This window comes from Thermothelomyces heterothallicus (genome assembly GCF_042370625.1).
Source record: "Thermothelomyces heterothallicus CBS 202.75 unplaced genomic scaffold P884_scaffold_46, whole genome shotgun sequence".
Lineage (NCBI taxonomy): Eukaryota > Fungi > Ascomycota > Sordariomycetes > Sordariales > Chaetomiaceae > Thermothelomyces > Thermothelomyces heterothallicus.
Window position 1 is genome coordinate 92803 of NW_027192607.1, and position 22290 is coordinate 115092.

Below are 22290 nucleotides of genomic sequence, written 5' to 3' on the forward strand. Positions count from 1 at the left end.
TCGAGCAAGATCTCGGTCACCAGCTGGATGTAATGACTTCTTTTTGAACGAACGCGAGGAACTTATAGATCATATTACTACCAGCCCATGCACAGAAGGCCTCATCTTGTATGGACCCTTGAATAATATCGCCGTGACTTTGCCACGGTGTACATACGCGATCGACCCCGAATTACTTCCTGTTCTCTTCGTGTGCCGTGATAGTTACGCAAACTCCACACAGCCGACACAAGCCTTTCAAGCCACGCCAGCTCCTCCGTGTCCTCGGTAATTAATACTCCAAGGCGGAAGAAGCTTCCTCAAGTTCAGCAGCGAGGGACACCATGCCTAGGCCGTATATCCTCCGCATGTCTTGTAACACTGGACATCTCAGCTCGACCTGTCCTCTTGTCGGGCGCAAACGATAATTACTTGCTCAAGAGTTGCCCACGACACAGGTGGCAACATGACGAAATCGACACAGCACCGAGGCGATTTGTAACAAGGACATATTAATTAGGATCTATGAGCTAAATATCAATGACCTACAGACAAACCATGCACCTTAAACCTTTCTTTTTTTTGCCAAAATTTTCCGGACCGTCAGCACCAGGGTGTGCGAGCTCCCAAGTCGTTTTTGTTTTAATTATTCATCCAGTCATCATGTGCAGATTGTTGAAATAATAACTTGACAAAGTTGAGATAACCAAACAAGAAAGCAGATAAAAAGCGAGACGTTCAAGGAAAAACCGGGGAAGAGAAGACGGGAGAAAAAGATTAAAGGGAAAAAAGAGATTAAGGATACATGTCGTGTGAAGGTACGCTGATGGGGAGGTCTGGCGAGAGAACGAATCGAGCGGTAACAGTGGCAAAGAGTATTAATCACTCAAAACCAAAAACAGGGGTATACTATGATAACCGTTCCATCCACCGATCGCCGAGTTGGAAAAAGGTCAGTGAGAAGCTATCATTGTTCTCGCTTCAATATGAAGAGAAAGGAGGAAAAAAAAGGTAACAACCAAAAACAGTGAGAATAGAAAAGAGAAGCATCATCCTTAGAATTAAACGAGGCCTTTCCCCCCTCCCCCCCCCGGTCTCTTTCTCTTTTTTTTGACTTTCCGCGGTGGAGGCAGGGGTTAGGGGTATGTCATGTCGTCACGATTCGGGTCGAGATATCGGGTTTGGTAGAAGTTTTGACCGTACAAGGAACCGCTTCGTCTGATAGCCGGCGTAATGGTAATTACCAAGAGCTTTGGATGGAGACATGGAGGAGGAACGAGTGTATGCCAGGCCCTCGAACACACCAAGGTGTATGACGGTGAAGACAAGTTAGGTCTGCGCGGGGAGGACTCCGGGACACCGGCAGTAGTGCGCAAACGTAGGGACGAAGGGAGGCAGGCATGGACGATGAAAACGGCGGGTAGTGGTGAGAGAGGACTTGGCTATCGTGGCGGTGACCACTGGGGTGAGAGTCCGGATTATGGGGTGAGCGGCCAAGAAGGGGCCCAACGAGAACCGCATCATGGATGCGGATACCGATCTTGCGCTCAAGGAAGAGCTGTTGAACGCCGGTTCGACAGCGACGCTCGGGCTTTCCAACGGTCATGCAGCCATCCGAGGTCGATCCCCGTATCAACCCCCACACGCAGCACGACGGTGTCCCCGGACTACACCGAAAACCGGTAAAGTCCACCAACGGCGTGCCTGACCCGTACTCGGTACAAGCAGTTGACCCCGGGGGAGGGGAGGTGGGGGCGGGGTGGGGGAAGTCGAGGCAGAGAACAGACTCTGCGGCGCGCGCCACAGCAAACCCCCCGGCCAGAGGGATGGATGCGGACACTCCTTGGTGTGGTTGTCGAGGGAATGCAACGCAAGGGCGGCATTTGGTCGCGAGCGAGCGCGGCCTTGGAGGGGAGGGCATCCAACGGCAACCTCGCCAACCAGGTCCCGCACACACAGAGGAGGAGACGATAAAAAAAATAAATAAAAAAGAACAGAGTTGCAGAGATCTGCCACAGGACGCGGGCCGGAAACTTTGACATGTCGCATTGCGGTGATGTTAGGGTAGTAGGGCGGTCTCGGGACGTGCCTAGTGGTCGCGAGGGAGGAGTCCGTTTGACCCCTAATTGGTTGGAGCAACAACCAGCTGATCACTCCCCTCCCACCCCAACGCTCCTCGGTGCGTGAGAGACACACACACACACACTCACCACGGCCGGGCTGGGTTTTGGGGGCAGATTCTCGGCTTGCAAGATTGTCAGATTGTCGCCGTCGATTTGCGTTGCTAGCGCTCGTGTTCCCGCGCCGTGTCTTCTTATCCTTCCTGTCTTTTTCTCCTTTTATCTTTTGTGTGTGTGTGTGTGTGTGTGAATGTGTGTTCTCGGGATGTTTCCCGCGGCCCTTTCGGCGATGGTGGTGTCGTTGGCGATATTGTTTAGAACGAGGTTTGAGCAACAAGACCTGGGATGGATAGCCAACCTGCCCTGTTGAGCTTCCCGTGCCGACACCGCAACCCCTTTTCCTTTATTTTTTTTTTTTTTCATGTAAGTGATGTCATGTCATGCCTGCCTTTTTCGCGACGTCAAAAGAATTGTTGAGTTCCTTTCGCCCTCTGTTCTGCCTGCTGCCGACGTTGGCATTATGGCTCCCCCCCCCCCCCCCAATCGTCCTTCTTTTCACCCGGCCCCTTCTCCCTTCACCGCGCAGGCTTCCTTCCTGAAAGCCCCCCCACCCCACCCTGAACACCTCTGCAGGGGAAGAGAGTGTAGAGAGTGTCGATACAGGAGGGAGGGGTCACGCGCTCAGGCACGAGGTGTCCCATCCCCGTACCCTCCGGTACCATACACCGACCCGTGAGCCTGGCCGCTGGCAGCCTGACTGGGGTATCCATCTGCGACGGAGTAGCCGTCCCAGTTCCTCGACTGAGCCTGGGAGACGGGGGCGCCAGAGGCGTGGGAGTAGCCTCCCCCGTGGCCGTGATGGTGCGTCGGAGTGGTTTGGGAGTGGTGAGACGAAGGCCCTGGTAGTCCGTATGGCGAGGTCAGGCTGTGTGTGGAGGCCCGGTGGTCGTATACTACGGGAAGTGCGGTTGATAGGCGCAGGTTCGAGCCGGCGCCCGGAGAGCTGGTCTTGAGGGCTGGAGACATTGTCTTGCCCGCCCCACCGTAGGTCGCAGGCCACGAGGAATGGCCGCCGGTGAGCGTGCGGGGGCTGGTGAGCGAGTCGGCGTGGTGGTGACCGCCGCTGCCGGCGCCGACATAGCCCGCAGCTGCGGATCCATCGTTCGCCACGCTCGACGTCGTGGAGACGGGCGTTGGTGGCAGGGCCGGGTAGCTCCCGCTGAGCCCCATAGTGGTGGCGACGTGGGGCGACGTCGTCGGCGTCATGACGGTCGTCGTCGAGGCGCTGTACTTGGAGATGATCTTGTAGAGGGCGCCGGACAGGTCCTTCCAGTGGAACACCTTCACGTCCTTCTCGATGTTGCGCGGCTTGGGGTTCCCGAAGCCCATGATGACCTTGAAGAACTCCTCGCTCTCGGGGCGGGATTTGCTGACCGTTGCCGGGCGGAACCCTTCGAGGTTTCTGCGGATGCGGTTCTTCTCGTCGACGCCAAACCGGTTCGGCGCGGCGAGGAGCTGCTCGAGCAGGTGGATGGTGTCAACGGATGTCACGTAGCACGCCTGTTTCTCTTCCCACCAAATGCAACTGATGCAGATGCTGTGCGGCGGCCGCTCCGCCACGCTCACGGGCTTGAAGCTGACTGTCAAGACGCTGCCGGTCTGCTGCTTGCGGAACAGCACCAGCCTGCGCTTGTTTTCCCATTCTTCCTGCGTCCAGCCTTCCGCCATGGACGACAAGTCGCCGATGATCTTGAGCGTTGCCTTTTCCTGGTACACGCCGTAGCCGGGGTATCCTCCTGCCGGTTGGGTCAACGTACTGGTCCGGATAAGCTGTGGTGTGGTAGATGGCGGGTGCTGCAGCGGTGTCAGGCTCGAACGAGACACGGGGACGTGTGCGTGTGCGCCGTGTGCAAGGGCCGAAGAGGACGCTCGGAGGGGGTGGTCTAGCTGGTTGTTGAACATCCATCCCGTCCCCTGCGGTGACCTGAGCATCGAGGGCGTGCGCGAGTAATGATCCGCGAAGGATGGTCCGCGGTAGGAGGACAACATGCTGTTGCTCCCTTGACCGTAGGCTCCAGTGGTTGCGGCCGCGGCAGCGGAAAAATCGGCGTGTGCGTGGCTTTGGGCTTGGATTTGTTGTGCTGCGGCGTTGGCGGCCGTGACGCTGGGTCCGAAGCCGTATGTGCTGGTAGCTGTTTCCTCGGCCAATCCGTGATGAGCAAGGGGACTGTCCGACTTCCTTCGCCCCTGAGAGCCTTGGTGAGTTGGGCTGGCACGGTGGGCAGGCGATCGGGTCTTGGGGGAAGCCAGGTCGGGCGGGCTGCTGTCGTCAGACACCTTCCCCCCTAAGGTGCCCCCTCCCTCGTGATATGAGAAGACTCCAACGTTGCCGACCCGTGCCATTTCCTCTCCATTTCCATTTTCCAGCGCGAGCGTCAGGGGAACGTTGTTGAGGGACGGGCAGCCCGTGCTCAAGAATGGCGGGGCCTCGGCTACGACGGTGTAAGTGCAGACCCCGTTTGCATCTCTCGAGTCCCTGGAAACTTGTGCAGCGCATCTCTGTGATCCGAAGACGAGTGACACAAACGGCGCGGCCGCGCCCAGGCCGCTTCCGAGAAGGTCGTACTGGCATGTCGCTTTGACCGACACCTTAGTCCCCGCGAGACCGCTGTTCGGACGACACGAAAGGACGCTGATGCTGATCCCAGGCGTCACCTGTGTTGCGAGGTACTGTCCCGCCGCCTCATTGTTGGCCGTGAAAGCAATCTGACTGAGCTGCGAGGCCGCATTTTCCGTTTGCTGGGTTGGAAAAGACTGGGAAGGATATTGCGAGTAGGTCGAGTCTGCATAGCCTGCTCATCCCCAAAGAATAAAATACCAGTCAGCCGCTGCACCTCTGTTCCGGGGCTTTGCATGGCCGCACTTGAACAAGGGGACCGTATGCCACCGACGTACCGTGCAGCTGGGGCGGCTGGGCCTTATACGCAGCCATGGGCATTGGCAGGAGACCAGGCGGACATCCCCCGCCGAGGTCTCCTCCGTTTCGGGCCGCTTCCTCCTCCAGCCGGATCGTCAGCGTTTCCGGCGATTCAATTTGCTCGTCAAGGATGATTGTCCGGTGTGAATGGTACCCGGGCTGTCAAGTTCAAGTCAGCGACAGGACCTGCTCGTGAAGGGTCTGGGGAGGTTGACGGGTGTGAGTGGCTGTGAGAAAGCATATTTTGGTCGTGATTATGGCCTAGGCAGGCGAATGCAAGTTCATCCAAATAGTCTTGCCAAGTACAAGACTAAAGGATGGACGTGCAAAATTGGAGTTCGCGCAACTGATTCTTCCCCTTACCTCGTACACCTTGTAAACAGGCTGTTGGATCTTGGCTGCAGACATTCAAGCTGATTGTCACCCTAGGAATCCCCTGTTGGAGGGGTTTTCTCCTTCTCAGACAGCAAAAGAGTAACCGTGACGTGTGGTATGGTTGCAGAGGCCCCCCTCTGAAGTTCAATCGGACGACGGACGCTGAGATCTGAAGAGTCCTTTCTGTCAGCGGTCATCATCCCCCAGCACACACAACCACCGATGCCGCTCGTTGGGTTGAAGCCAGATCGCTCTTCCTTCCGGAACCGGATGAAATCGAAGGGAGCTTTCTGTCAGGGGGAAGCTCAGCGGCATCGCTCTTCGTTCACTCACCTTTACGCCCGTTTTCGCCGAAACTCAAAGCGACGCTGAAAAGTGTGACGATGTGTCGACCTGACGCGATCTTCGCCTCTCGCGCTGTGCTGTGCAGTCTCTTAAGGCTGTAGCACGACGTCTTCGATCCTATCTCGCCGAAAGAGCTCAGGCGCGAAATAGCATAAACAAACCCCGCAGTAACCGTGGAAGGTTTGACGGCTTCGCCGGTCAGACTAGGTTTTAAGTTCTGGTCTCCAGGCTGGTCCAGCTCAGTGAGTTGCTCAGAGGAATCAGGGTGATATCGCGGATAGTTACTGGAGGGAGTTCGGTCAGTATCGACAACACAGTAGGTTTCCGGGATGGCTTATAGGCTCAGTGGCTCTTCCGCGATGAGGCTCAGCAAGTGTCCAGGCCGTCCGGCGCCTGGGATCGCGATGTCGCGGCGCGCAAACCGGTCGAGGGATGGTGGCAGGGGCACAAAGTGATGCTTACTCGGATGCTGATTGGCAAGGAATGCCAGCTCGTTCCCTCCAGTCTTAACAGCGGTTCTGGGGACCGGGATGGTGGAGATTAGGTTCGATTGTATGCAACTATCCTGAACCTGTTCGCATGATGAGATGTCAGAACGTTTGCAATATTCGGAAGCAGGTATCCGTGAAGGGTTCGTCCAGTGTGTGCGAACCCGAGCTGCGGAGCGGCGGAGCGGCGGGGAGAAGACTGAAACGCTGGGAGTGAAAGAAGGAGCAGAAGCAGGAGGCGAACTGTGTTCAAGACAGAGTCGAGACACGTTCGCTTTTTAGCATTTTGAGGCGGGAGGGTCTTAAGAAGAAAGGTGGACGGGCGCCGCAGGTGATGGAACCAGAAAAAAGGCAACAGGGACGGCCAGCCGATTGCATATCCGGAAAAGGCTGGCACGGCTGGCGCCGCCTAAGGCGCCGGTATGCAGGCTGGGGGCAGCTCAAGATCTGGAAAAGCGCGTCGGCCGGACAGATTTCCGGCCCTCGCCCTTCGCGACCTGGCAGACAGCCCCTCCGGTGTTGTTGAGAGGCCGACGGAACAGCGCGCCAAGAAGGGAATGGGCGATTCAGACGTTCGTCCACAGGCCTCGTTCCCCAATTCTGAACACACCCGCAGTGCTCAAGACACCGGCAGGTGACAAGGAAGGCAGGGAATGGAGAAAAGGAACAGTGCACTGAGAAACAAGGATAGGAAACTAACCCAGCCGTTGAACGCAAGATTCCATGGTCTCCGGGAGAGAGATGTGGATCATGCAAGGGTCAATGGGGGGTGGGGATCCGGTACCGACATGAGAGAGTGTGTGTATGTATGTATGGATGTATGTATGGATGGATCTGTGCGTGTGTGTGTGTGTGTGTGTCAGATTGCAAGGACGCGAGATTGTCGAGAGGAAGGCAAGATGAGAGCCACCGGGAAGTTAATGAGAAAGACCTGCGGGAAAGAGACAGATTAAGGTCGGCAACGCCCGATACGAGGCCATGGACCATGAGAATATTTGCTTGTGGGGAGGGAGGAGAAAGTCGGATCTACGCAAATAGTGTACGGGCAAGACGCGAAAGCAGTGAAAACCCAACCCCCTTCCCTTTCCCGTGAACATCGGAAGGAAGCAAAGCCAAAGAGAACTAAAGAGAAAAGCAAAGCTGAGCGACGAGCGGACTGGCGAGCGCAGGGGGCTATGGCCGGTGGGCACCAGGCAGGCACCATGTCTGTATTCCGGACACGTACAGGTACCTGTACAGTACATAGTTACTTGCTCTGCTCATCACCAGGATAGCTCGACCCCAATGGGGTGTGTTGCGAGCATGCTGAGGGACAAGTTAACTAGCGTATGGACAGGGATGCCGTCCCGCCAAATGAGGTCGCCAGGATTGACAAGACAAAAATGGCGAGACCCACCTGCAAGGCTGGTCACAAGAGCTTACTATTGGGCGAGTGTGGAGCGCAGGCCAGGTAACCCTCAAGCACAGGGGGAAAGGGATCGACTTTCGCGGATCTGGGACCCCAGATCAGCTGCGCGGCAATCCGCTGACCCCTGTGATCGAAAATACGACGCTCAGTCGCCAGGCGGCCGGCCTTTCCTGGCCATGCCAGTTGACGCGTTGGCGGCGATCAGTCGGAAACGAGATAACGTCAACTTGATGGGCGCCGTTAACCGTCGCCAAAGGTCTGGACGATATTTGCCCTCAGCAAATTAGCTCCCTCTTGCTCCGGAAGGGGATCGGAGGGCTTGGTCGGGACCAAGGCCGCGCGGATTGGCGGTGCAGACAGGCTGGATTTCGCGCCGGGATGAGAGAGGGGAAAGCTGCCTGGTGCACATATACGACGACACTGGTGTCCGGATCAATGCCGACCACTTCCAAAGGACCTAGATGTATAGTTGGTTCTTTGAGGAGCTGCCGCTTCGAGACTTGGGAAAGAAGTCGATAGATCGCCGTGAGCCGTGAGGGACCAAAGCAAACCACGACGTTCCCGACCCTGTCTTCCCCCGACGTGCGTTAGGATGGTGGAACCACCATCTAGCAGAGAACGTAACTACACTAGTGGGCTTCCAGATAGCGGTCCAAGCGAGCTCGATCACAAAGAGCCTTGTGGATCCAAGGTCACAGAGTGGAGTGTATTCCCTGGAGTGCACGGATGTCTGCTCTCCTTTGACGCAACGCGGTAGCAGTCCCGGACCGGGACTCTTGGGATGGCACCGGTGCCGGTTGAGCTGACCCTCCCGCGCCATACGGCGGCTTCCGCGGCCAATTACGGAGAGCTGGCTGAGACGCTTGGCTTGAAAGCTGGAAAGCTTGGGCCAACAACAGCCGGCGGAGTGGCAACAACAGGGGCCAACAGGAGCTGAAATAGGGTTGTGGTGAAATGCTTGGCAATAACCTTACCCGGAATACCAGCTGGGTTAACCAGCTCAGGGTACGTATGTATGTATCTTCTCTCCCTCTGATTCGCGAAACGCAAAAGCAACCGTTGCGGACTGAAATGGGCAAAACGTGTATGCCATCTCAGTCCAGCCCAGAGCGCAGGCGGACGCTATCTTCGGGATCTGCACGTCACTGACTCGGTTATCCTGTAATGAAGATCAAGGTCCGAACGGGCAGTATGAGCGGCTGGGCTGCGATCACGACGAGAATGAAGTGCTCAGGCGCAGCTGGTAAAGACCCGGGCGGACGCCTTGCTCCACGGATAATCCGAGGGCGCCTTCTCATGCCGACTAGCTAGTGGAACGAGGGCCAAGCTGAGCCACTGGTGTTCGGTCCATCGAGCAGGCGATCTTCGGTTGTCGGGGACAGGCGGCCCATGATATAAACCAAGCTCAGATGAACATTCCGAGCCATGTTGATACGACGGCCGCGCCGTTCAACAAGTCAGCGGCTTTTCCCATTCCCCCCCCCCCCCTTTTTTCTTTGATATGGCGAGCCATTTAGGAATCAGGCCTCAACGAGAGACAACCTGCGCTGTGGAAAAGAGGCCGGTGTACCTCAGATGTCATCCAGACATCCAGCCTGATTCTTGGAACAGTTCTGTCGAGTATGGAACCAGCAGCGGCGACACACATCTGTCTCCGGTAACCGAGGGATATCAAACAAGGAATCTGGGGTTCCTGTTCATGATACTGCGTGGCCCCGAGTAATCCTATCTGTCCCGTCTATCCCGGGCCCTTCTGCGGACCTCGAGCTGTGGCCCGCGGCAATAACCAGTGGCTGCACTTCGTGAAACGCAGAGGGTCGTGGGAGAACGCTTACCTACCTAGGTACCTGAACCGGGCCTAGAAGCGATAGTTCGTTCCGAAGGCTTGCGGACTCGTCTTGACTGTGTGAGTACGGACGGTTTTCTGCGGCTCTCGTGTATCTGCGCGCCCTTGAGTGTAATTAGGTAATTACATACTCAGTAAGCACCTATGCGTAGATGCAGCGTCGAATTTTCCTCTGCGGAAGATATTCCAACTGCTCCAAGTTGCTCGTGGCGTTGGCGCGGTTAAACTAGTGGGATCGAGGGAAATTGCTGAAGCGTGAAGATTCCAAGTTTGAGCGCTCTTCAACTTGCTTTCTGCAGTCGCGCCTGCCCAGTTTTTTCAAAGGTCACCAATTCCCCAAGCTCCTTCCCAATCTGGTGCCGCTTTTCCGCGCCACAGCTCTTCGTGATCTCTCATTATTTTCTTTCTTTCTTTTTTTTTTTTTTTAAATGGCATCATAAACGCCGTTGATGCCTGGTAGTAATAAGTAAGAACAATGCAAGAACAGAGCAAGGTTGACACTTCCCTCTCGGGGTACGAATCCGCACAGGTTAGGTTACCTGACTACAGCAGTCTCGCTCCAGTGTTACGGGTCCTTGCCCATCATTCAACCCTTGTTCAGGCTCCATGCCGTCCTTCCTATATCAACTCCATCCCGCAGCATCATGCACCAACCTATGAAGCAAAACGTGAACATGCGGGACACGCTCAGAAACGGATAAGTTCTGAGAAGTCGAAGAGAACGATACCTTGAGCGAGAGAATCCGTTTCGGTGTCATCGCGCTCAACAAGACTGGGTCAGTATTTGCGTAAAGTAACAGACTACATCTCGCGAGCTACTACCGGAGTATGGTGGCCCGAAACCTCTAAAGCTGTAACAGCCACGCTAACCAGGTGCCTTTTGCGCGTCTGCAGCGCCTACAGTTGCGCTCGCAGTCTACGGCCGTACAAGCATCTCCAGATTCCACGGCCTCCCGCAAACTTCTCGTTAGTGGTGCGACCTGATCCACTGCCAACTTTCGTGTCGACACGGCTCTGGCGGCAGCGGGTACCCGCGCGATCGTTTGACTTCAGGGTCATGGGTGGCTCAATACCTTACCTACACTCGGCCAGTGTGGCCCCCATTGTTCCTTGATCCAGAGTCTCCAGGCTCCCAGAAAATCTGAGGGTGCGCAATCTGGACCAGGTCTGGATCCATACGAGGATCTCGACGCTTGATTCACACCCAGCGCCGACATGTCGCAGATCTCAACCCCCTGTGGCCAAAGTTGTTCCAGACAAACGAGCTTGAGTGACGGCCAGTGGCTCTGAGTTGCAGACGCATTGGCTTCGGCGAAGAGTGCATATTAGACCGTGAAGGAGATCAACTGACCGTCATCTCCCAGCGACTGCCCCGTTTCCAATCACCTCTCGACCACTAATGTACTGGTGACTGTAATCCACACAGGCACTGCATGACCAGTTCACGCAGGCCCACAGCCTCTCGCCAGCCTCGGCCCAAGCGGTGATGCCTTAATGGATAGCTTCTTTCTCTCTCACCTATATAACAGCTGAGGAAGATTCCGGGATTTCCCCTGTAATGACAGGCTTGTGGACGTCGACAGCTGATCCTTTTCAGCATCCGGATTGCCAAGTGACCCTGATCAGGAATCAGCAGACTCGCTCCAGTATCAGTCGGGCCAGTACTACGCCGTGAGCTGAAGGCTCATCGGACACATATCCATCGCTACGCGGGCAACGGGAAAGGAGAAGTGGAAATGATAACCAAAAAATATACCTCACTGCGTCCATTCGGTACGGGCAATAAGAAGCAGTGTAAACGGAATGGTGCACGAAGCAGCCAGATTCTCCATTGTGTGCTTCACAGTACTCGGCACCAACACAGGTAGGTATACCCCGGCGCATATGCCAGTGACGTGCCTTTAACCGCCGTAATAAGGCCCCAGGTCGCTTCGAGCGTCTTGTCTACGTCAAACAGACGGCCGCACCAAGTCAGGCCGATTTTTGTCCAGTCCCAGGTTGAACACGCCTCTGGAACAAAAGATCGGTGGATAACACGTTCATGTGTTCTATCAGACAAGCACCGACACGACATGCTCAAACGTTGCACCGACGACTTGCACCCGGTGAGGGCAGAGTTGGCACCGCTCTTCCCACATATGTAACCAGGTAGGATGCCGCAGGCTGCCGTCAACTCGTGTCCTTGACCCTCGATCCTGCAGCTTCGCGAGAGAGGAAGTAAACTGCCTCAACCAGTTACAGCCATTAATTACACCGCGTATAGTGCTACGCCCGTAGCCAGCATCCCAATAATAGCTTCCCTATCGCCTAATCAAGCACCCGACATTTCAAGGTGAGCCGAATCGTCTCTATGTATCTGCGTCAGCATTGTGCGAAGCACGAAGTGATTGCTCCTATTTCCTCCTCATCGATGAGGACTGGAAGTAATTACAGCCAAAATCAGGTTGTGAGAGGTTGCGGATCAATAGGGAATCTGAGTATATAATTACAGCACTCCGTATCTTCAGGCAATTAGCTACCTAATTAGCTCCGCAGCATCACAGCAATCTGTACAGATTGCAACACTACTCCGTACTCCGTACATTCTAGAATATACGACCACTTTTGATTAACTAAGTGGGCCTGGGGGGCCGAAAGCGGTGTAATTAAGGCATTAAATGGATCGGCACTAATGATGTAGAGAGTGAAATCGGGTGCTGCAGTCGAGAGATCTCAGACAAGGGCAGATGGACCATAGCGATGCGGGTATGCCACCCGTGTGTCGAGCATTGCAGAGTGTGCTAGTGACAGGGATTCGGTAAGGTTGTCCGGGGGGGGGGGGGGGGGGGGGGGGGGGGGGGGGGGGGGGGGGGGGGGGGGGGGGGGGGGCCAACGACCACGTGTTCACTGGTCAGTCACCCTGTCCATGGCTGGCCCCGGACTGAGATCTCTTAGATGTGCCACGCAGTCGGATCCCTGAATAGTGTTTCCTTATTCTTTTCCCCTTCGGTTTCTTTTTTTGTCCGTGGTTTTCGAGTTTGAAAAAGGATCATGAAGTTACGGTAGTATTCCATAGGTAATTAATATGCATCCTTCTCCAGCCTTGGGTTACGCCCCTAAGATGTCAAGATTGTCTAAGTCCTTAACGGAATTGGATAACGGAACTGATACTACGAGAGTTGCCTCGTGGTTAAAACTTATTTTACTCAATGTACCTAGAACAGCCAATGTAAGATGTGGTGCATGTGTTTACTAAATACCTACGTAATTATATACCTGTTCCCTATTCATTAATTAATCGATTCTAAAAGCTAAAAAAGATCAACACTAAAAACGGACAGATATCACCTCACGAATTGTAGTAAATGGTAGAGTTTTGGCATCTTCACTCTATAGGATTTATAGCCCTTCGGTCCACTACCAGGACTTTGGGAATCCTTACTCGCAAGTCGATCGTGATGATGCTGAGTCCCTTAGGCTGATGCAGATATCCGCGGTTCTTCCCGCCGCCGACCAACAGAAGGTTACGTATTTCGGCGAAGCACAGCATACCTAACGCAAGCACCCACGCCGCTTGGAGTGCCACAAAGCAGCCTCACCTCTGAAGCGCTACGTACGTATATATAACTAGTACATACACAGTCCCTGCAATTCTTCCAAGAGTCTGGTACGTAGTAATATGTATGTACATTTCGTGTTGATCTGAAGGAGCGGCTCTGGATCACATCGGTAATTAATGCGACCTCAACGGATCGAACGACCGGAATTCCTGGTATCGTGATTCACGCGTCTAATTACACAGTAGCTTTGGGTGACTTTTGATTTGTGCTGAGTCGTTTCCGATGGCTTGCGGAAGAAGGGAGAGGGGAATGGGGGGCCACCGTTGAGCTGTGTTAGTGGTAAACGGTGATTGCAGCAGTCGGTTGACTCCTTTCTTCATCGGGAAAGGTGTGCCGCCGCCCAGGAGACGTAGGACGGCGCGCACAGAGGGGAGTTCTGGCTGTCCTGTTGTGAGCTAAGAAGTAAGCGAGAAAAGCAGGTGCAACAAAGCAAGATTACCGCCGAGAGGAGGCCGAAAAAATAGGAAAACAAATAATAAAAGCGGAGAATAGAACCAATCACTACTGTGTACGGATGTAAATAATGACCGTATGAATGCCAAGGCAAGAAAACCACCTGATGCTCATTCGACTCTTTCACTTTTGACCCAGGCTTTTGGGGATAGAGTGTATATTTTCGCATATGTTTAGCGATAAGATACCCTACTTTGTATAAACAAACGAAATGGCCGAGACTTGTTTCGCCCCGCATTTTTTCCAGATTCCGGATAATACATCTACACTATCGAGTGCATACACCTAGGAGTAGTGTAGTCAGGGGCCAAGTTTTCAGTGCCTGGTGCCTATGTCATTCGTTGCATGTGGGTTTTGATCGGCACCAGGGGAGCCTTGGTGATCAAACAACCCTTTCTTTTTTCCACACATTTCCCTGCTCGCTCACGATCTCCCCGCCGGATTTCCGAGTACACCACTCCGGAGCATTCCACACACACAACACCGGGGTACCAAGTACGGTATTTATTGTATAGTACGCTCTTGTGGGCATATCACCGATCGACCACGCTACATTTATTCCAGTGGTACATACATATGCGCGAACGTTCAAGACAAGAACTATAGTGTATTACATTATCTGGCTCTGCACCAAGTGGGAGCAGTCCAATGTGCATCCCAATGTACTGTACACACGCTAGGCACGGTACCCTGGTCAGGCTGATCTACACCCCTTGGAGTGGAATTATCTACCGCACTCTGCGCCGTAGATTGGGCGGCAGCTGCATTGATCGCCGACCAGGATGAGCGGACAAGTCCCGATGAAGTCGATCCCTTGCTGTTCCGATCTTTGGGCGGGTATACGAAGTAAAGTGTACGAGAATGTAAGCAGTACATGCAGGTAGTGAACAGACAGTAATCCATGGTTAATCCAAGCGTTTTGTGTGTGCACTATTTCGTACAATGGTACGGAGATTTTATTTGGTGCCATGTAACCCGAACTTGTACAAGTGCTGGCAAGTCGTGGGACGGTTCCTGAGCTTTCCCAACAATCCCAGCCTGCAGGCCAGATTCATGAGACTTTTTCTTGGCCTACCGTTCTCCTCTGCCTGCTTGTGTAGTGTACTGTAGCAATGTCCTGGAATGGTGCTGCATATATGCAAATACACGATTACACTTGCACATTCCTACCTACACTGAAAATATGAACATGCGAAGCGGGCAGAGAGAATTTGGCCGTTCCCGTTCTGTGGTGTGCTGGACACGTGTACCCGGTGGGCATTTTGCCCCTGGTGTCTGGGCCAAAATTCTGTCAATTTATTTGGGCTGGGCGCAAGGTTATCGGTGGGTTGGCGCTTCGGCCGGCGCCGATCTCGCTTTGCTTGGGAAGGGGGGAGAGGGGGCAGGGGGGTTGCGGGGGGGCGGACTGACCGCCTGAGACGATCTCAACGGCCCGCTGTCAGACATTTCTCCTCGCGCTCTACTGGGCGACCGTGCTTGCTTGTTTCAGTCTCGTGCGCTCCGAAGGCGCGAGTCTTGATGTCGGACGGTTAGAGGACTCTTTGCCGGGTATATATGTATATTAAATGCTGGTGCGGTCTCTGTCGTCATGTACATACATTCATCGCAATTTAAACCGTACGTGTAGTGTCGAGTATGTGACTGAAATCCGTACACTGCCTTAGTTACTTGTTGCGAACAGGGGTGTAACTTTACACGTTGTACACTACAGCTATGTACGTACTCCCCCTGCCATCCCGCGCTCCAATCCCCCGTGGCTGAGCGGCGCACCGGGAAGAGACCAGGATGTGCTTCTTTTCTCCCCGCTTCGTCTCACTGTGGCTTCCCTAAACAACCGCGGTCGCCCTTTAACGTCAACCTTACCCTTCTCGCCTGCTCGACCGCTCTACGGCCCAAACGCAGGGAGCCTGTTGACAGCCTGCAGAGAGCCCCCAGAGCCATCTCTCAACCCTCCACGCAGGAAACACAAATGGGAGTCAGCAGCGGAGGAGAAGGGAACAACGAGGAGTGTGATAGCAAATCCGCCATGTATTTCGGAGCCTCTCCTTGTGTGTCCGACGAACGATGAGTGGAGGGGAAGAGAGGCCGGTGTGGGCACTGTCAGGCTGCTCGGGCTGCTGATCTCTCTTGGCGCCATCTCCCAATCCGGGACCGTGTCACCGATCTCCCGGAGGATATGCGTTCCTCCTCACTGGGACCTCCCTATTTGGGATTACTGCCCTGGTATGCAAGCCTGCTTCGGTCGAGTCCCGCCATGGTCATTCTTGCGCCGCGCACGTCCCGACAAGCTCATCCTGACGAGTTCATCCTGACCAGGCACATGTAGACGGAAATTACCGTTTCTCAATCATTTCGCTGGGCTTACTAACCTGCAATGCGCGCATGTACTGTACAGTACATATACATACATACTTACATACATACATATGAGTACGTACACAACGTACATTCCCTACACCCATGAGTGATCGAAGGGCACACATACACAGACACATACTGTGCACCACGTTGCCAGAACACTGTCCCAGGACCAGTTCCAATGAATGACGAGCTTCGCTCGACAGGATAGCGATTGGACGTTCCAAGGGTAGGGCAGAGCGTAACGGAGGCATGCCCTTGTAAATACTGGCCTGGGCTATCACCGACGCCTCTTCCCCAGCTCCACTTAACCCACACTGGCCACGACGATCACTCGGACCGCGGGTGGCCAGGTGGTTTTCGTGCCGTGAGTCACGCCGGGGCAAGGTCAGCGATCGGCTGGAGCAAGTGGGCTACCGGGATAGGGATGACGGGATAGGGATGACGGGATAGGGGTGGCCACAGTCCCGTTCTTCAGACCCTGTATCCGTAGTTTCGATAATTACATGGTAGTTCATCGTCAGTGATCCTCGCAAAACAGCAGGGGGAAAGGGAAAGGGAAAGTGGAGGAAAACAGGGAAAACAGCTCCATGTCACAATTCCTAATCAGGGGACATCATTAATTACCCTCCGGGAACCTGCCATTGGATCCGTAATTACAGGGCCAAAACAACTGAGCATTGACAAAATTGAAAGAAAACTCAAAATCGAACAATGATTTAAAGTAACTTATCCTATTACAAGAGGGATGTCGTAACCCACGGCCCTGCTCTGGTGTCCTTCGCGTTCTGTCTCTCCTGCGAAGAATGCTAGACAAATCAGATGCATCACAGGCTTTCACTTCCTGTGGCTTAGAATTCCGAACAAGCCGAACAGGGAGGCATATCCAAGAGCCACATCCCGAGTGCATGGGGAGACAAGAAAGATGACGTAAATAGATGAACAAGTAATTATTAAACGGAAATTCTCACGAGACAGCTGCGAAACAAGCACTGCCAGGCGCTCTTGCGACTGCTCAATGGTTAAACGTGGGTAGCACCAAGTGAGCATCCCAGTTGAGCATCACCGTTTCCTCTGCGGTGCCGCCTCACTTCGAGCTCAGCCTACAGTAGTACTACTCTTGCAATGACACCATCTGTCCCCCTTGCCCAGAGAGTGGCTGAGCCAAACCATGCAGGAGAAACAGCAGCATCGCCAATGAGCCGATGACCGAAGTGTACAGTCCCAAGTGCATATATATTGCATGCGTACAGGTCTGCTACCGCCAGGACTCGGAAGCTCCATGGAACATCCCGGTCGCCCGGCTTCTGGACCGGACCCTCCGTCATGACGCCCGCCGTTCACCGGATGGCAGCACACTCCTCACAGCCGGTGGCTCAGGACTCTCGGGCATGTTGCCCAAGAAGGGGGTTGTCGCTCGCAAGCGTAATGTATCCCCTGAGCGTAACAAAACTCTCGCCAGTAGGATGATTCAGACCGACCTAGCCGGGAGCAGTCCAAGACCATACCATACTACTGTATTAGTGCTGCGGCTCTCAGCTCTCTCGAGTCTCCCCCCTCTACCCGCGCCTCCCTAAACCCCCAACCCCCACAAAAAATACCATAAGATAAAATAAAATAAAAACCGCTGATTGCTCTCCAGCCCCGGTCTGTTGAGTAGGCAACTACCTGCATACTTCACGTCCTCTACGGAGAGTCGAGCAGGAGCAGGCAAGTAGGACGCGACAGTGATGGGTCCACAAATCCAACCGCCCCCCCCCCTCCTCCTCCCCCTTTAGAGAGAGAAGGAGCCTATCGCATCAACCCAGCACGACGAGCATCGATTCTCTTGCGCTTTCACAGGTCTGTTGACCTGTGCTCGCCGGGGTCATCCCATCGGAAAATGCACCCGGGGAACACGCTGCTGCTTGCAGGTGCAGGAGCAGCGCACCTGATTATCGGAAACCGGCCTTCCGCGTTCTCGGCCTCCAGAGGCCAACTTGTTGGCTAAACCGTCCGAGCACCGAGCCCCGATGGAAGGGCCAACCATATGAGCCTGGACAGGGAAGGTTGGGGAAAGAAAGTCGTCGTGGGGGGGGGGGGAGCCGCTCTCTGCCAGTGGCGGTGAGGATGTGCCTCCCATTACATTACAAGAGAGGAGAGGGGAAAGAAAGGAGGAGGAATAAGAGGCGGCCGGGAAGAGAGGAAGAAAAAGGGAGGGGGGGGGGGGGAAGGTAAGAAGCAGGGAGAAGCATTGGGCTGCCTCGTGCTGGCCCCATATCTGCATTACCTGACCAGCAAGGCAAGGTTCTTGGGGTCTCATGAGCATTTGGGCGCTCGTCTTTTTGAATTGCAGCCGCTTGGAACCAAATGTATTGGTCCGATCATTGTTCCTCCTCCCCCCAACCCCCCGCTATGGCAACCCCAACAATCCAGCATACCAGCACAACCCGCCCAGCCGTAACTTGATCACTCTATCTTTTTTTTTCTTTTTTTTGTTCTAAGATGTACTGAAAATCAAACAAACAAAAAAAAACCAATATGGAATGATAGTGAAAAGAACGAGGAGAAAAGTGGTATACTTAGAGAGGCCCCAAGCAAAAAAAGGGGAGGGTGGGGGGTGGGGGGACGCGAGGCAGAGAGGCACCCGACAAGAACATGGTCCTTCACCTGAGCCCTTCCAGCAACGCCACCAGCCTGTCCCATTCCTCCGTACCCTCCCAGTTCTCCTTGGCCTTGCCCATGACGCTGCGCACCGCGCTCCTGGCCTTGGCCTTCCAACGCGCCCCAATCTCGGGCACGCCCTCACCGTAGTTCTCGAGCATGGATACGAGGTCATCCGTCCGGTCCACCACCACCCTCCACTCTTCCCGCTCCTCCAACCAGTTCTTCCTTCCTCCCTTGGCATCCCCGTTGCCGCCGCCGCCGCCACCACCACCAGAGGGCAGCAGGCCTCCTCCTCCCCCAGAGGAGCCAACGGCCGCGCGCCACGCCCGCTCCGCAGCGTCCACCGCACCAGCATAGTCTTCCCTCCACACCCTCTCCCGCGTGACCAGCTCCCAGAGCTCCGACCGCGCCGTCACGAGGGGCGCCAGCGTGGTCTCCAAGAAGTCGCACACCGCTCTCTCGGTCGACCCTCGCGGCGGCTCATACGCTGCCGCCCCGTCGTCCTGCTGGCCTTGGCAGGGCGGCTTGGTGGTGGTGGTGGTGGTGGTGGCAGCGGTGGCATTCTTGCTCTTCTCTCGCGAGAGCAAGCCCTCGTTGAGCAGCAGCCGCAGGATGTCGATGTCCAGGGCGTCCTCGGTCTTGCGGATGCGCACGATCTGGCGCAGGGCCTGGAGCAGGTCCCGGATGGGCACGGGCCGGAGGCGGGCGGCGAGCGTGATGACGTTGTCCCAGATGCGCCAGTTGTCCTGCGCAATGTTGGCGCCCCGCTTGTAGGCGGCCAGGGATTGCGCCAGGAGCGTTGATGGGTCGGCCCTGCTGCTGCGCTGCGAGGGTTGGCCGGCCGCGGAGGTGACGTCGGCGTTGTCGTCGTCGTCCTGTCCGTCGTCCTCCTCTGTGGTAGTGACGTTTGTGGTCTCGTCGGCCTCGCCGCTCTCCGTCTGCTGCTTCAGCTCTTTGGTTCGTTCCACGTAGAGGCTGTAGAGGGCACTGCCCAGGTTGCTCCAGGTGCGGGCGTCCTCGCCGCCACCAATGTTATCCGAACAGGCGATAGCTCTACGGTAAGCCTCCGCGGCCTCCGAGAAGTCGCCGAGGCGAAGGCTGATGTCGCCCATGCGGTTCCACAGTTCGGAACTCAGGCGGTTGACGGCAACGGCCTTTCTGTAGGCGTCTCGTGCCCGTTCCAGTTTCTTCTGCTGCAGGTAGTACTCGCCCAGCGACTTCTGTGCTCTCGCAAAGCGGTGGTTGGAGATCTCCCAGGCGCGCTCGTAATGTGTAGGATCATTTTCGAGGTCTCCCAAGATGCACCACAAACGCGGCGCGTTTGGCGGCGGGGGTTGACGTTCAGGGCCGTGGTAATCAGCCTCCTTCAGCTCCTCCACATCCACTTCCTCATCATCTGCCTCCCCCGAGGGGGCTTGATGCTCTGCCGGCGTCCCGGTCCTGTGGAACAACCGCCATCGAACAACCGCTTTAGCCTTTGCCTCGCCGTTGCTTCCGCGTCCGTCCTCATCGTCCTTGGCCGCGTTGCTGGCAAAGCACAGCGCAACCTCGGCCCATAAGCGGAGGCGCTTGAAGATCTCGAGGGCCGAGACCAGCGACCCGACACCAGCCCACGCGTAGGCAAGCTCTGACTCAAGATGCCACCTGGGCGGCGAGCTCAGTGCGTGGATATGTTCTAGACGGACCCGCGCCGGTGCTGACTCGGTTGGCTTTGGGGCGGGGAAGAAGGACGCCGGCTTGTTGGCGGGCTTCGACGCTTCCTCCTTGTCTGTTGTGATCTGGATCTCCGGGACGGCGGCCTCTGGCTCTTTTGCGTCCGTAGCTTCCTCGGCTGGCTGGGTCGTGTCGACAATGACTTGATCGACGAGAGCTTGCATCTGTAGCACACCCCTCTCCACTGTCCTGCTCCGGTGCACCTCGATCCTCGAACGGACCAGAAGAGCATGCGTGTAGATCTGCCAGTTGGTTGCCTTGTCTGAGATGACGCGGATGGCAAACGGCAAGACCTCCTCCGATGTCAGGCTGTCCGCCGGAGAGAAGGCGTCCTTCAGAGTGGCTTCGGCAAGCAGGATGATCTGATCCAAGGGCGACAATTGCGGTTGCTCGTCGGGCGCGAGGTCCCTCAACGGAGCCGGCAGTTCGGCCTTTTGGTCCCCCTCGCCGTCTTGCGGCTTCTCCTCCTTGGTGAACTCGACATCCTCCAGCAGCGTGTCGTCGTTGAGCGCGAGTGCTTGCGGTTTGGCCTGCTCGCCGTCCGCCTTGAGCCCCTCCCCGCTCTTCGCCAACACCACAAGCTGGCTGGTGCTCTTCTCCTGAAACCGGGTCCTCTTGCCGAGAGCACCAGACAGGGCGTAGACAAAGCCGCTCAGCTCGGACGCTCTATTCAGCGCCTCCCTCGCTTTCCCGTCTTGCCCCAACATGATGCACACATTCGCCTTCTCCACCAAGAACTGCACCTTCTGCAACCCGCTCCAGTCTCCTCTGCCGTCCAGTAGTATCTCTCCCGTCAGGTCTTCCAGGGCCTTCTCGATGGTGTCTCGCAGGCTGGGCACGTCACACCATTGCGACGCCTTGTTGAAGACGGATCCCGGGCCCAGACTGGGCTGCGTCAGGAGCTTGTAATGCCAGACGTGCACTCGGAGGGCGAGCCACTTGGCAGACCTTTCTGCCCCTTCCCCAAGATCCGCCCCGTCTACCACGCCCTGCTCGCTGGTGAGAAGATGCCTCGCCAGGCAGAAGACCTCGACCATGGGCACGTGTTCGTAAACCGACACGCCATCGACGTCCAGCGACCGCAGACACGCCTTCCTCACAGCCGTTCGTCCTGCGGCAGTGACATGGGACCCTGAGGCGCTGCAGAACCGCTGGAGCAACCTTTCCAACTTTCCCTCCCCCAACACCGGGCCGGTGACATTCCCCTGGAGGAACGCGTTCAGCGCCGCCAGGGCAACAGCAAGACGATCCCGGGCCGACACCGAGGCCGTTGCGCCTTCGCTCGCCTTCTGCTCAACAGTCGAACCGTCGCTCTGGTCTTGTCTTGTCGTTGGTGTCTCGGTTTGAAGAGTTCTGACAAACTCGGCGATAACAAGGTCCGCCGGCTCGCTCAGCAGAACGTCAAGGTATCGCCCTGCCTTGAGCCAGTCGGAGAGAGTGGACTCCATGTTCTCTTTTTTCTGATGCAATTCTTCGAGCTGCTTTTATTTCTTCTGTTTTCTCCGTGACTGAGACAAAGGCAAAGTCGCGGAATTTATTTTTCTCAAATAATTAGAGGCAGAATGTTCATCCATCCCGCAATTGAAGGCCTTGACTGCCTTCGTTTCCGGCAGTGACTGACCGAGTGACCAATAAGTGATAGAGGGGTGGTTTAATTTTCTTCAGGCGTGGAATGTGAAAGCGGGGCCAACTGATGGCGGGGTCGTTTAGCGATTAGATAACGGTGGGAGTCCGGATACTGCGTAAGCACAAAGTCCTTAATTGCGCACACCCTTCCCATTTCATGACCATTGCCCCTGGACGGAGAATTACATATAGACATACCAAGAACTACCTGTGGCCCTGTTATATCCTTTGACAACATGCGAAGGGAGATATGCAAGAGTATGTGTACGTACATGGGCTTCGCTATCATTCTAGACATAACCCGCTTTACCGCGCCACAGTGCTCTTTTGAGTACTCAAACAAAACATTTGGAACAT

The 22290-nt window shown here is 55.5% G+C and overlaps 4 protein-coding genes across 4 annotated transcripts; all 4 read right to left on the reverse strand.

Moving 5' to 3' along the window:
- Window positions 1-1106: 1106 nt before the first annotated feature.
- Window positions 1107-2175, reverse strand: P884DRAFT_103729 (uncharacterized protein). The gene has a single exon (XM_069437036.1). The coding sequence runs from the start codon at window positions 1898-1900 to the stop codon at window positions 1220-1222; it is 681 nt and encodes a 226-aa protein (XP_069293298.1). The 5' UTR covers window positions 1901-2175; the 3' UTR covers window positions 1107-1219.
- Window positions 2176-2668: 493 nt separating this feature from the next.
- P884DRAFT_103768 (uncharacterized protein) lies at window positions 2669-5930 on the reverse strand. The gene is made up of 4 exons (XM_069437038.1): window positions 5785-5930; window positions 5440-5613; window positions 5055-5235; window positions 2669-4954 (listed from the first exon to the last, which is right to left on the reverse strand). The coding sequence occupies exons 2-4, from the start codon at window positions 5482-5484 to the stop codon at window positions 2781-2783; spliced, it is 2400 nt and encodes a 799-aa protein (XP_069293299.1). The 5' UTR covers window positions 5485-5613; window positions 5785-5930; the 3' UTR covers window positions 2669-2780.
- A 9941-nt stretch (window positions 5931-15871) lies between these two features.
- Window positions 15872-16142, reverse strand: P884DRAFT_103820 (uncharacterized protein). The gene has a single exon (XM_069437039.1). It carries the CDS (start codon window positions 16083-16085, stop codon window positions 15924-15926), a length of 162 nt encoding a protein of 53 aa, XP_069293300.1. The 5' UTR covers window positions 16086-16142; the 3' UTR covers window positions 15872-15923.
- A 2244-nt stretch (window positions 16143-18386) lies between these two features.
- Window positions 18387-21899, reverse strand: P884DRAFT_265472 (uncharacterized protein). The gene has a single exon (XM_069441943.1). It carries the CDS (start codon window positions 21753-21755, stop codon window positions 18594-18596), a length of 3162 nt encoding a protein of 1053 aa, XP_069293301.1. The 5' UTR covers window positions 21756-21899; the 3' UTR covers window positions 18387-18593.
- Window positions 21900-22290: the final 391 nt, after the last annotated feature.